The 13,348-nt window shown below is 54.6% G+C and overlaps 1 protein-coding gene across 2 annotated transcripts in view; it reads left to right on the top strand.

The window, feature by feature from the left end:
• Positions 1 to 13,348, top strand: part of CDH23 (cadherin related 23) — a 399,895-nt gene that overhangs the window by 280,391 nt on the left and 106,156 nt on the right. For both annotated transcript variants that reach the window (XM_036828302.1, XM_036828301.1), the window contains 5 exons: positions 611 to 727; positions 4,407 to 4,519; positions 5,923 to 6,030; positions 12,205 to 12,394; positions 12,701 to 12,846. In XM_036828302.1, coding sequence (XP_036684197.1) covers positions 611 to 727; positions 4,407 to 4,519; positions 5,923 to 6,030; positions 12,205 to 12,394; positions 12,701 to 12,846 — 674 coding nt within the window. The remainder of the gene's footprint in view (positions 1 to 610; positions 728 to 4,406; positions 4,520 to 5,922; positions 6,031 to 12,204; positions 12,395 to 12,700; positions 12,847 to 13,348) is intronic.

The following is a 13,348-nucleotide window of genomic DNA, read 5'->3' as shown; positions in this document are numbered from 1 at the left end:
GGCTGAATGCCTTTGCAGGCACAGCTACAAGACAGACTGCCCTCAGAGTCTGGCCAGGCAGCTGGCAAGGCTGGTCCCCTGACCCAGGATTTCACAGAGATGGAAATGAAGGTGAGGGCCTTAACTGGACATTAAAGAGAAAATAAAAACCCTTATAAGTTCTCCTTGTGATCAAGATAAAATAAGACCAAAATTGAATACAATAAATGTAGAATAATTTAATTTAATATGGAGCTTCATTTGTTTTTGAGTCAAAGTCAAAGCTGGTCAATCTGAGCATATTTAATATGGTGACCAGGCAGGGAGGGATGGGGTGGGGCAGTGGTGCACTCTCTGAGGCCGGGCCAGGAGTGAGTCGGGGACGGAGGGGGAGGACCGGATCCAGCCCAGCCTCCACCCCCTCCCACGGAGCCTTGTCCCCACACAGCCCGGGAACCTGGGCCACAGGAACAGGCGGATGAGCCCGCTCTCATCCCTGGGTCTCCCCAGCGGCAGGCTTCCTGCCTCCTGAGGGCTCCTTCCCCTTGGGCCTGTGCCCCTGTCGTGCCCCCAGAGCCTGGGGCTGTGAGCCCACGGTGAGCAGCACCCCACTCCTTTTGTCTCCCGGAAGGAGCCACGGTGCTCTTCCTGAACGCCACGGACCTGGACCGCTCCCGAGAGTATGGTCAGGAGTCCATCATCTACTCCTTGGAGGGCTCCTCCCGGTTTCGGATCAACGCCCGCTCAGGTGAGCCCCCTGCGGCCCTTGTCCTCTGCACCTCAGGCTGACGCTCCGTACTCAGCCTGGGGACCGGCCTCTGGGCCGGGGTCTTCTCCCTTTCACGGGAGGCCCGTGTTTCTGAGCAAATCAGCTTTGAGCACCTGGTTTTATCCCTGAAATATGCATTTGTGTGAGATGACTGATCTTACCCCCCCAAAAAAATCACAACATTCATTCATTCACCAGAGAATGTCTTTCAGTGATGAAGAGCCCTGTTATGTTTAAAATATGTTCCATTTTACAAATATCTGGCTAACCCACTGCTCTTCAGGGACACCTTTCTTCAAGCCTAAGTGTCTCCCCTCCTCAGCTGCAGACCTCATTCTTGAATCCTGGCTCCTCTTCCTAACATGGTGTGTGCCTCAGTTCCCCACCTACAGAGGATGCGCGCATATCAGGGCTGTTGTGTGAATTCAGTGAGTCATTATAGAGAACTCAGAGTAGTCCCTGGCACGTAGTAAGTGCTGACGAAGTTAGGTTATTACCATTATTTTCTTTGGTCTTTTCACCCTGGGGCCCCCATCCCCAGCTCCCTGTTCAGCCCATGTAACTCTCCTTTCTTCCTCATTTCTCCATATGCCTCCCTCTAGCTTTCTCTCCTCCTTGAGGCAGGGAGGGAAGGGGCTCAGAAAAAAGAAATAAGAGAACCCAGCCTTCTAAAAGAAGCTGGGAAGGAATGAGAGGCCCCCGATATTCATTCATACCTTCATTCAGATATTAGTGGGGGCCTGCTCTCCTCCAGGTGCTATGCTGGGGAACAGGATGGAATAAGACATGGTCTCACCCTCACGGGGTTCCAAGTCAGCTTAGTGGGCATGCAAGGCTCCCCACTTCCAAGTACCCACTTGTGTATTAGGTAAGGGAACTTGTAGATGCCAAACAGGCAAACCCTGAAACCTCAGTGGCTTAACACCATAGAAATTCTAACTTACACAGCAGTCCAATGCTGTGTTCAGGGGACAGTCTTCCACATGGTGATTCTGGGACCCAGGCCCCTTCCATGTTGTGGCTCCAAGGTCACTGCAGAAAGGAAAAGGGAATATGGGGTCTTGTGCAAGGAGATGTTTATGGGTCAGACCTGGAGGTAACATACATCACTTGTGCCCACATCCTGTTGGCCAGAACCAAGCAATGGCCCTGCCTAGATGCAAAGAAGGCTTGGGGAACATCATAGTCCCTGGCCTGGCAGCCCCTCCCCAGCAATCATTCTGGCCTGGGAGGGGAGCACGAATCTGACGAACACTGGCCATCCCTGCCACAGGTGATCGGTGGCCCAGCAGGGCATCGAGTCTTCCTGTTATTCATGCCTCCCTGCTCAAAGTCTGCCTTCAATCTCTCTTTCGTCCCCTTTCCTGGAAGCTTGGGGAACAGATGGCTGGTGCTGACGTGTACAAAGACTGAACACACCCAGGGCTATCCTGAGCCTCCCTTTCCACCTCTGACAAAACAGGTGCCTCCCTCCCTGCTCTCAGGAGCCTCCACCCTCAGCGAGCCAGTGTTTCTAGGGAGCTCAGAGGAATATCGTTAACGAATATTAACTGCGTGCTCAGCACTGTTCTAAGTGCTCTGACCAGCATCGCCGCGACTCCGAGGCAGGTACTAGCCTCACAGCATCCCCATTTTCCATACAAGGAAACTGAAGCGTAGGAGAGGTTAAAGTCACTTGACTGAGGACTCGCAGAGCCTGAACTTCCAACTCCAGAGCCCACACTTTCAACGCTCCTTTCTATAAAGCCGTGTAGAGCCGCGTGCCACCCCCAGATACAATGGCGGGCACACTGACCTTTCAGCACCTACCCAGCCTTCCCAGTCAGGGACTCCATCTCCACCCCGGGGCCTTTAATAATGACATGGACATTTTCCTGCTGCCTTAACACGGCTCCTTCAGCTCCAAAGGTGTAAGCATTTTCCTCTGAGCAACTTGGTCAAATTAGCCAGGCCTGCTCCACAAAGGTAGCCTTAATTGGATCTAATTTCCCAGACAGGAGGAGCCATCTATCATGCCAACAAGTTCATGTTTAAAACTTTTTAGAGCTTAATTTCTTCCTCACGCTGCCAATTAACTGATACCACCCCAGCAAGGAGCGTGGCTCGGTGGGCAGACCTTTGCCAGGCTTTTGTTCCTGGCTTTAGCACCACCCCCAGCTCCCTTCTCAGCCCTGCACAGGCCAGAGACAGGCCAGCATGGCAGGAAGGGAAATGTGAGAGTGAAAGAGTCCTAGGGACCACTGGCCCCGCTCCCTTATTTTATGGTAGAATAAATCAAGCACAAAGAATTTAAGTAACCTGCCCCAGGTCACACAGCTCAGGCAAGGGGCATAGCACACAGTCCCTGCCCTTGGAGAACCCTCACTGTCCTTTGGAAGGAAATGAGCATTTTCTGAGTGTTGGGAACTTCACCTAGAGTTATTTAATCCTTCCAAAGCTCTGATTTGAAAGCATACTGATCTCTCTTTTACAGATGAGAAAACTGAGGCTCAAAGAAATTAAGTGACTTTTCCAAGGCCAGGCATCTGGAAAGGGCCATGATCAGAATTCAGATCTGGGCTTCACTGTCCTCAAAGCATCGGCTCTTTCCCGTGGCCCACGGGCGATGGTAGATGACCTGGCTACTGTACTGTACTGAAGCTGGCTTGTGCTGGCTCACACCTGCTCGCGAGAGCCAACTGTATACATCTCTTCCCAACTCCAGGTTCAATGCCATCAAGTGGGCAGCTTAAAATGGGCCCTGGTGGGAATATTTATAACTATGGAAATCGGCAAATACCATTTTTTGTTCATTTGGGGAGCCAGTTGTCAAACATTTACCGTCACACCACTGCCAGGTGACTTCCACATTTTAATTACACCAAAATACAAAGAAAAGCCCAAAACAGGCTGACAAAGATTATGGTCTATTTTAAATGTTTATATTTAATAGAATAACTTGTTTATACACTAAAAAAATTCAAGGCATTATAATTGTGTCACGTACAAGGTAATTAAGGAAATTATTTTATAACTGTTAAATCTCAGTGCACTATAGGTTGAGCTATCTAGAATGAGCCACAAGTTGGAACACGCGTGAAGCACTTGGTGTGTTTCAGTCCTGTTGCTGTATTTCTGTGACCATGTGGATAAACAGTGCCAGGTGCTGCTCTAAGCTTTAGAACTAAACTAGGTGAATTAATCCCATAACAGCCCTATGAGGTAGGCCCCATTATTGTTCCTTTTTAACCAGATGAGGAAACTGAAGCACAGGGGATTTAAGTAATTAGTTCCAATTGATAAAGCCAGTGAGGTAATGTCAGCAGTCTAAGTGAGAGGTCGTTTGTGACTGAGCTTGAGGCCAAATGTCCCTTCTGCCCTGTTTTCCAGCCCCTAACTCCATAATCAACCTAGATTTTCCCACATCTGAAAATACCTCCTCCCCACGGGGTTATATTGCCCAGCTCTGGGATTCGGGTTCCCAAGGCATGGGTGCTATGCCCTCTCTCCTGTGAGCACCATCTCACCACCCCCCATGCACACCTGTACATTCACACATGTGCGGCCAGGTCACTGGATCTTGCAAGCGTCTCTCTTTTGCACACTTGCTCTTTCCCTCCTTCCCCAATCCCTCCCTGGCCCACCCAAACCCTCTCTCACGCACCCCTCTCTCCTGCAGGTGAAATTACCACCACCTCCCTGCTGGACCGTGAAACCAAGTCTGAGTACATCCTCATCGTACGGGCAGTGGACGGGGGCGTGGGCCACAACCAGAAAACCGGCATCGCCACTGTGAGTGCCTGGCCCTCCCCTGGCCCCAGCTCCCCACTTGCCAGCCAGGCTGCTGCCCCCAGCTCATCTTCAGCTTGCACCACTTAGGCCCCTGGGTGCTTGTGTCCTGAGGCAGTGTGAGGCCTTGTGGGAGTGGAGGGAGGGTAGCAGGTACCAATTCATTGTCAGCCAAGGTCAGCCCTGGGGCCTCCACAGCTATGGGAAGAAAGGCATTCCCAGGAATTCCCTGACGGTCCAATAGTTAGGACGCCGTGCTTCCACTGCAGGGGGCACGGGTTTGATCCCTGGTGAGGAAAGATCCTGCAAGCCACACAGCGCGGCCAAAAAAAAAAAAAAAAAAGGCATTCCCACCTGGGACATGGGGGCATTCCGGAGGAGCAAATACTCTCTCTCCTGCCCCCAAAGACCAGCTGGGAAGAAGGCATGAGCCCCATAGTTCCCTGCCTGCCTTGGCACCTGCCAAGAAGCAAGAGCAGGTATTCCTGCCAGAAGAGTGGCTCAGAGCAGGAAGCAGGGCCCTGGAGGGTTCCTGGGGGCCTGTTACCACCCCACCCCTACATTTGCAGCCTAGGTTTGCAAGAAATGATGAGAAATGATGCCTAGGTTTCCCTGCCATGAGCAAGTAGGACCCAGGAAGGCCCAGAGCCCCATCCAAGGCCTTGGTGCCTCCGAGAGTAGGAAGCTAGAGGAAAGCCATTCGAGGATCCTGACTGAGCTCCTAGTTGCAGAAGAGGATGGGGGAGTGAGACACTCCCTCTGTGGGCGAGGACGCAGGAAGAGCAGCTGACAGGTCACTCCAGCCACTCCCCTCCTTTTCCTCATTTGCTCTCCGTCTGGAGCCCTCTCCTGACCTCTCCTTTAGCCCCCATCCTTACCCAGCCAGAGGAGCTGGGGCTGCTATCACTCGGCCAGGCACTTGGCCGAAAAATCCCCAGTGCCCTATTCAGTCACGGGAAGCCCCTGCTAATAAGACTCAGAGCTCTATAAATAATTTACCTGGGTGGCAGGTGAGCAGGGAAATTGCTTGGCTGGTAGCTGAGACTGACGGGGGAAGCTCTAGGGATTCTATCAGGTTCCCCACCCCAAACCTCCCCCATGCTGTCGGTCACCTTCAGCCAAGACTAGGGGTGGACAGAACGAGTCCCAAGTCACAGGAACGATTTCAGGGGTCATCTCATCCATTCCTCTGCCTCCTAATGGGACAGCACCTAAACCCTCTGAAGGGTCTTGGCTCCCTCCTGTCCTTGAAAGCCCAGGCCCTGCCCCGAGGCCCCCAAAGTGGGTGGACCTGGGGAGTTAATGCCAAGGTGCCCCATAGGCATCTGAGTGTGTCCCCCAGCGTGGGCATTGTCCTCGCACAGCTCAGCTAGGTGCGTCCCACAGCGCCCCTTGTGGCTTTGCAGGTGAACATCACCCTCCTGGACATCAACGACAACCACCCCAGCTGGAAGGACGCTCCCTACTACATCAACCTGGTGGAGATGACCCCTCCAGACTCTGACGTGACCACGGTAAGCGGTGGTGGGAGGCAGAGCTGCTAGGCGGCCCTTCGCGGGGTGTCTGCCATTCCCACGGGAGCCCTGTGGGCCTGCCAGTGTGGTGCTGATGGACTTAATGTTTCCCTCGGAGCCAGCTCTAGGAGCAGAGTTCCAGAAGCTCTCTTGCATGGTGAAAGGCAGTCAGAGGTTGGGGGAAAGCCCTCACACAGTCCTCAGTGACGGTGGACTCCAGGCTTTGTCAAAAGGAGCACAGGCAGCCCAAGGACAGTGCCAGAGGAGCTAGGGCTGGTTCAGCTCGTAGCCACCCTTACCCTGAGACCCTAGGACTCTGGCCACCCCCTCAGGAGAGCCCCCAACCTCCCGTTCCCCCCTCAAATCGCACAAGCTTCAGCTCTGCCCTCAGCGCCTGCCTTCACCGCTTCCATCACTGCAGCCATCGGCCTGGGTCAGCTGACCCAGGGCTGCCCCAGCAAGGGGTTCAGAGTTCAGGGACTTTCTGGCACGGGGTGTTCCAGGTTTTCGCAGGCTCCTGTGTGTGCTGCGTGCAGGGAATGTGACTCAGGGTGGGGGAGGGGAGACCCAGCCAAAAACCTCAGGGCGTCCAGAAGGGAGAGCAGAGCCCTGAGGAAGCTGAGCAAAGCCAGGCTTGAGCACCCCATCGATCCGCTCTGCTCTGGGATTCACATTTGTGAGGCTTTCTTTTCCCCCTCATACTTGTGCCCCATTTGACCTCATTCAGGGGGGCTTCTCGCCAGATGTCCGGCCCCACAGACACCAGCCAGCCCTGTGATAGATGTGAACCTGACAGATTACGGCAACCCTGCTGGGACATGCCAGATGCTGTGCTGGGCACGTCTCATGAATTCTCTCATCCTTGTGGTGATCCCACGTGGCAGATGGGTTCCTTGCTTCCACAGTATGATGGAGAAAGTGGAGAGTTAGCATTTGAGGGGTTTGCCCAAGGTCGCAGAGCTAGTAAGATAGTAAGAGATAGTGTCAGGACTGAAACCCAGGTCCCACCTGGCCTTTATCCCTCTGTTGGCTCAGCGGTGCTCTGACAGGTGGCCCAGGTCCCGAAAAACTGGAGAACTCAGGTGGGATGAGAGAAGGGATGGTAACTTTCATATGCAGCTCTCCAGGAAGGCTGCCCCACACTGAGTGCAAGCAACCTTGGGGTGGTGATGCCTAGCCTCCCTGCCCCACGCCACATCAACCACAGCCGGTAGTGACAAGGTCCACCTGCTCTAGATGGGAGAGGATGTCAACCTGGAAGGAAGGACAGAGAGAGAGAGAGAGAGATGACCATCACATCTGTCCTGTCTTCCTTTGTACAAGTTCAAGATCCGAATGACTCTCAACTCATGGGCAGGCCCGCCTTGCAAGGATTCCTGTAGGGTGGGGGGTGGGGGCGGTAGGGATCTGGAATCTGTGTTTTCTCAAAGCCCCAGACTGGGGGAGTCCTTCCAGCTCAGAGCCAGATTTGGCGATCACTCCCCTAGGCCCTTTCCTCTGTGCTCTCTAGGGCTACAGATCCGATGGGCACTCTCTGCTGCCACCTCATGTACACTAGGGGTCTAGACTAGGACAACCCCAGCCAGAGACTCCAAGAGCTGGGGCAGAATATCCACCTCTGAACATCTGTCTGGTCAACTCTTACCTTTACTTTACGTGACTGAGAAATTCCTTCCAGAGGGAACTGAGGAGAGAATGCGGCTGCGTGGAACAGCAGCCAGGGGTGCCATTATTAAAGAGTCCACCTGCCAGGCAAAAAGTAGGTCGGCCCGGCTGGGACTGCACTTGGCCTTGGGCAGTTCCCAGATCAGGTCCCCAGTGGCCTTCTCCAGGTCTCCAGCCTTTCCTCACATCCTCTGAGCCATGAGCAGGTAAGGACAATGGGCCAGGGGCCTGCTGCCCAGTGCCCCCTCACTCTCCAGGAAACCTCCACAAACCTTCAGTGAGCACCTACTATGGGCCAGACCCTGTGCCTGGCAGGAGTGCAGGAAGCAGCAAGTTTCCTCTCTGCCTTCAGGGAGCTTCGTGTCACTCCTAGGCTCAAACCCACCACTGGTTCCCACCTTACCCTGTGTAAAAGCCAGAGCCCTTACTGGACCTACCTGGCCCACAGGATCTGCCCCACCTTAACTCTGGGGAGATGGACATGTGAGCCCACCCCTCAGTATAGAGTGGACATGGCCGTTCCTCCCCCAGCTTGGGGCAGCCACAGGGATGGGGGACTTCAGCTTTTCAGTGACTCATGGTAGTGTTTGAGCCCTGAAAAAAAAAAATGTTAATGACTCAGAATTTCAAAAAGAAAAGAGCAGAATCAGAATTAAAGCTTGTTATATTAAACATCTGCCAAATATGTTGTGACAACCTTAGGAATTATGCTATTTAATGTGTGTAAAAATTTCATTGCATTTGAGGACAAATTGTGGGTTTGATTTTCTGGAATTCCCAGTTACGTGTGATGATTGTCAGGATGCCAGAAATTAAGAAGCCCATACATTAATTGAGTTTGTCAGAGCAAAATAATTTCAGAAGGAATAGTCATAAAAATTCTTTCAGATTTTATAGCCGTGAAATGTATGTATGCATATATACATGGGTACATTGTAATACCTTTGAGGGGGGCCCCCTGGGGCCTTCTAAGGCCTCACAACGGCCCTGGGTAAGGTAGGGGTTGTGGCTGAGGTGTGAGAAAAGTGGGCTTCAGGGAGGGAACAGCTAACCCAGAAGTGACATCAAGGGGGGGTGATATTTGAACAGAAACTGGCCTACCTGCTGACTCATCTCCCACCCCCCTTCTCAGACCCACCACACACCCCCACCACACACACACACACACACACACGCACACGCGCACACACACACACACACACACACACACACACACACCTTTCAGTTTCCTGAACCTGCTGAACTCTCCCACCTTGGAGCCTCTGCGCAAGCTCTTCCTGCCCCACCCCAGGGTGCTCTTCTTCCTCTACTCCCCACCCCTGCTCTTCCCGTGGCTGGCTCATTCTCCTCCATCTGTCCCAGCTCAAAATGCCACCTCTCTGCACTCCGTTTCTTTCAGAGATGGCCACACAATCCGTGTTTATCTGTTTGTTAGGTTGCTTATTAAGAGGCAGTATAGCTCAGTGATTAAGTGGGTGCCTCTGGTACCAAAATGTCTGGGCTCTAATCCCAGCCATACTACTTACCAGCTGTGTGACCTTGGGCAAGTTACTTAACCTCTCTGTGCTCCCATCTTCTCAAGTAGAAAACGGGGATAAATTCTTTACTTGGTAGAGTTGTAGTCATACTTAATGAGCCAAAATACACAAAGTACACCGGCAGGCACACGGTGAGTGGTCAGCAAATGACAGCTGTTGTTGCCATCAGCTGCCCCCGCTGCTGGAATCACATCTGTCTTGTTCACTGTTGAGCCCCGGTGCCTAGCACAGTGCCAGGCACATTGTAAGGGTTCAGTATTTGTGAGTGAGAGCTGTTGATGGACTTGTTCGCCTTTCGTCCCCACCCTACCTGGCTCTCCACTCCACCAGGTGGGGTTGAGTCTTCCTTGTCAGAGGCAGACTAGGGTGTGTGACCAAGGACTCTCCCAAGGGCCCCTCTAGAGGGGGCCCTGGCCACTGCCCCTGGTGTCTGAAGTGCAGGGTGATTCCAGTGATTTTTTTCAGAGATGTGTGCAGACGAGCATGTGCCATATTCATGTGCACCGGGAGCTGGCCAGGGAAGTGTCTGTGTGCACATGTGCACCGCGGGTGTCCACCCGCACGGGCATGAGCTTGCAGAGTGGCCGTTCTCTGTTTGCAAGTGAGATTTTGGCCCAAATCTCCCTCCCCGCTCCTGCAGCCTCCTTCAAGGACCTGGCTGATGGGCATTGATTTAGAGCCTTTCAAAGCCCTCCAGCAAAATAAAGGAGAGGGGAGAGGAGAGAATTATTCCCCGTCAGGCCAGGAGAAAAATGACGAGCATGAAATGGGAAATAATGAGGGGAAAGTGGTGAGATTCTATACAATCGCCCAGCAGGGAGCTTGCAGGAGGGGTCCCAGCCCACCGCCTTCTGCTGTGCCCCCATCCCATGACCAGGGAGTGGGCCAAGGGGCCAAGAGTCAGTGCCCACCCCCAACCATGGTCACTTGGAAGCAAGCAGCTGCCCAAGGTACCCCAACCCCAGCACTCAGGGGTGGTGGAAGGTATCTCAGCGCATTCAGCAACAGGCTGCTGCCCTGGAACGGGTGGTTTAACTGCTCTGTACCTCAGTTTCCCTATCCAGAAAAATGGGGATAAAAACTATCTCCCTCCTCTAACTTGAGAGAAGCATTGTAGAAACACAAGGCTTGCTGGTCTCCTCTGTCCATCAGTGGGATGACTTTGCCTGGCTGAAATGATACCAGGAGAGCCTTGTCCCCTGCTGTCGATACAGGGGTGATTGGGTCCCCATTATAGAGGCGGGGAAACTGAGCGCCATGCCCGCAGCACAGTGAGGGCTCCTCAGGCCTGGAAAGCTGGGGCCTCCCCCATCCCCGTTGGCACAGCAAGGCTGGGAAGGGAGGAGATGGGCTGAGCAGCTGGGGTGGGAGTAGAGCCATGTCCCACTCTCTGAAGCAGAAGAGGGGCCCGGAGTGGCTCGGGGTTCAGCGCCAACGTTGGCCTCCCTGGGGCCCAGGGGCAGATGGGCACCCTCAGCAGGCCAGCCCATCTGTCTGTTCTGGTCTAATGGCCCCTGAGACAACGCCGGCTGAGGATTAAGCCAGAGGAGGGACAGATTCTGCTGCCAAAGCACAAAAGACCCCACATCAAGTAAGATGAAGGAGCTGACAAGGCCAGGCTGTCATCGCCACGTGCTCTGGAGTTAAGAATGACACCGTCCTGATGCGGCCCCGGGACTGCGGTCACCTCCCCGCATTGATCTTGTCCACCTCTGGTGCTGCAGTGGCCCCTGCAGCCAGGGTTGGGGGTGAGCTGAGGGGTGGGTGCCACTGCTGTCCAGGGTGGGAACTGAGTCGGCTCCAGGGCTGGTGCTGTCTGACACTGAGTCTGGCCCATGCCTCTCTGAGCTCTGCTTTCCCCTTGTGGGAGGTGGATGGTAGAGAAGTTCCTACAGAGCAGGGGATTCGTGGGCATGGGGACCTGGGAGAGAATGGGCTGCAGGGTTTGTTGCTCTGGGTTAGGTCAGCGCTGAGGTTGATCCTTTCATGGGAAGGGACTGGAAAGTTAAACGGGCCAGAGTGTCTGGGGCCCCTGTCCTGAGACCCTCCCCCTTCTCGGGGATGGCGTTCCCCTTCAGGGAAACTCAGGCCTCTCCCTCCTCCAGCCTCCCCTATCCCCAGCCCCATGACTGGCCCACCCTCCAAACCAGGGGACTTATCCATGGCTCCCTTCCCATGCCCTGTCATCCTTGGTGTCACAAGAGGCCCAGTTCTTTTCAAATTGCCTCACAATCTAAAGCTCCAAAGGAAAGAAGAGAGGGTTTGATGATGAGGAACCCAGTTCCCGAAATCTGGGGTTTCAAATCCTTTCAAAAGATCAGCCAAGGATTTGGACTCCCCAGCCCTTCCCAGCCCCTACCCTGAAGAATTCCATGGTCATGGGCTACAGGGACTCCTGCTCCCCAAAAAGCTCCATGAACATGTTACCCCACATGTCTGGAAAGGAAGGATGCTGGCGGTGTTGCTTGCTGGAGAGCCCTAGAGCCACTTCCTGGCTGGGAGACTTTGGGAGACTCACTGTGCCTCATCTGTGAAATGGGCTTAATTATAGGTGTCCTCCTTGTAAGACTGTTGACACAGTAGGTGGAGAAGGCCTGGCGTCTATGAGGTTCGGGGAGCCTCCTATATGCTATCAGGTGCTAAGTGTTGCTTTTACAGATCAGAAGCCGAGGCCTGAGTGGGGAAAGGGACTTACCTAAAGTCAAAACTGTGGATGGAGAAGCCAAGGAGCCCAGGACTTCCAGTGCTGGTTCATCTTGTGAACCTCCTGCCTCCCAACCCCCAGAGATCCCCCTGCTGAAGCCAGGAGGGAGACCCACTTCCCAAGTTTGAGCGAGGATACCTCCTGCTCCCAGACAGTGGGGTGCCCGGGACCAGTGTGTGAGCTCAGACAACCTGGGCGGGCAGCCCGGGCCACAGAGACCCCCTCCCTGGCCTGGGCTCAGAGGGGGGGTCGGTTCCTCCCGGGCAGGTGGTGGCCATTGACCCAGACCTGGGGGAGAATGGCACTCTGGTGTACAGCATCCAGCCACCCAACAAGTTCTACCGCCTCAACAGCAGCACAGGCAAGATCCGCACCACCCACGTCACGCTGGACCGGGAGAACCCCGACCCCCACGAGGCGGAGCTGATGCGCAGGATCATCGTCTCTGTCACGGACTGTACGTGCCCCTCACGCCTGGGCTGTGGCCCCTGACACTCAGTGAACCGGGGACCTCCCCCAGTGGCATGTCCTCTGGGCGTCCCGGGGCCTACCCAGGAGGGCTGTGTCTTGATGACTAGGAGTGGAGTGACACCCACTTCCCAGTTGTGACCCAGGCCTCGCAGAGGGCAGAGGGAGCTGGGGGTGCAAGGCCCAGGCTGCTTCGTGAAGGGGCCCCTGGGATGGAGGGCCACTGAATCGCCTTTCTCCACCCCCCTTTTTCTCCTGCACCCCTCTTTCCCTCTCCTCTCCCCGGTCCCCCTAGGTGGCACACCCCCTCTGAGAGCCACCAGCAGTGCCACGGTGTTTGTGAACCTCTTGGACCTCAATGACAATGACCCCACCTTTCAGAACCTGCCTTTTGTGGCCGAGGTGCTTGAAGGCACCCCTGCGGGGGTCTCTGTCTACCAGGTGAGTTTCCCTTTCCTGGCCCGGGATCCTGCTCTCTGTCATCTCCCTCACCAACCAGCCAGCAAGGGAGCAGTGGGTGCTATGTGTGCCCAGCCTTGTGACGGACACTTGGCAGGGGCAGGGCAGGGGAGGCCAGCCCGAGACCATCAGACAGGACACAATCCACACCAGACTTGGAGAGCCAGTGCTCTGAGAGATGGAAGTGGAAGGCTTCCTGGAGGAGGAGGGGCTTGAGCTGGGTCTGGAAGGGAAAGCACCACAGGAGATGGTTAAAGGCAGAGGGAGGGAGGGGGACAAAGAATACAATTCTAGGAAGCCAAATCAGTTTCTCAGGGCCTGATTGTGGAGGTCTGGCCCAAGACCCTCAGCACTTCATGCCTATAGGTGGTTCTAGAACACGAAGAAGGTCGGGCGAGTGTAGCCCAGGCATCCCGCCTCCATGGGCAGCCCCCTCCTGTGCTCTCCTGTTAACCCCAAGGCAGTGCCACACAGTGGGTGGATT

The sequence above is a fragment of the Balaenoptera musculus genome, chromosome 16 (assembly GCF_009873245.2).
Source record: "Balaenoptera musculus isolate JJ_BM4_2016_0621 chromosome 16, mBalMus1.pri.v3, whole genome shotgun sequence".
NCBI classification, from domain to species: domain Eukaryota; kingdom Metazoa; phylum Chordata; class Mammalia; order Artiodactyla; family Balaenopteridae; genus Balaenoptera; species Balaenoptera musculus.
The sequence above is the reverse complement of the archived record's forward strand: the minus strand, read 5'-3'. Positions and strand labels throughout refer to the sequence as shown.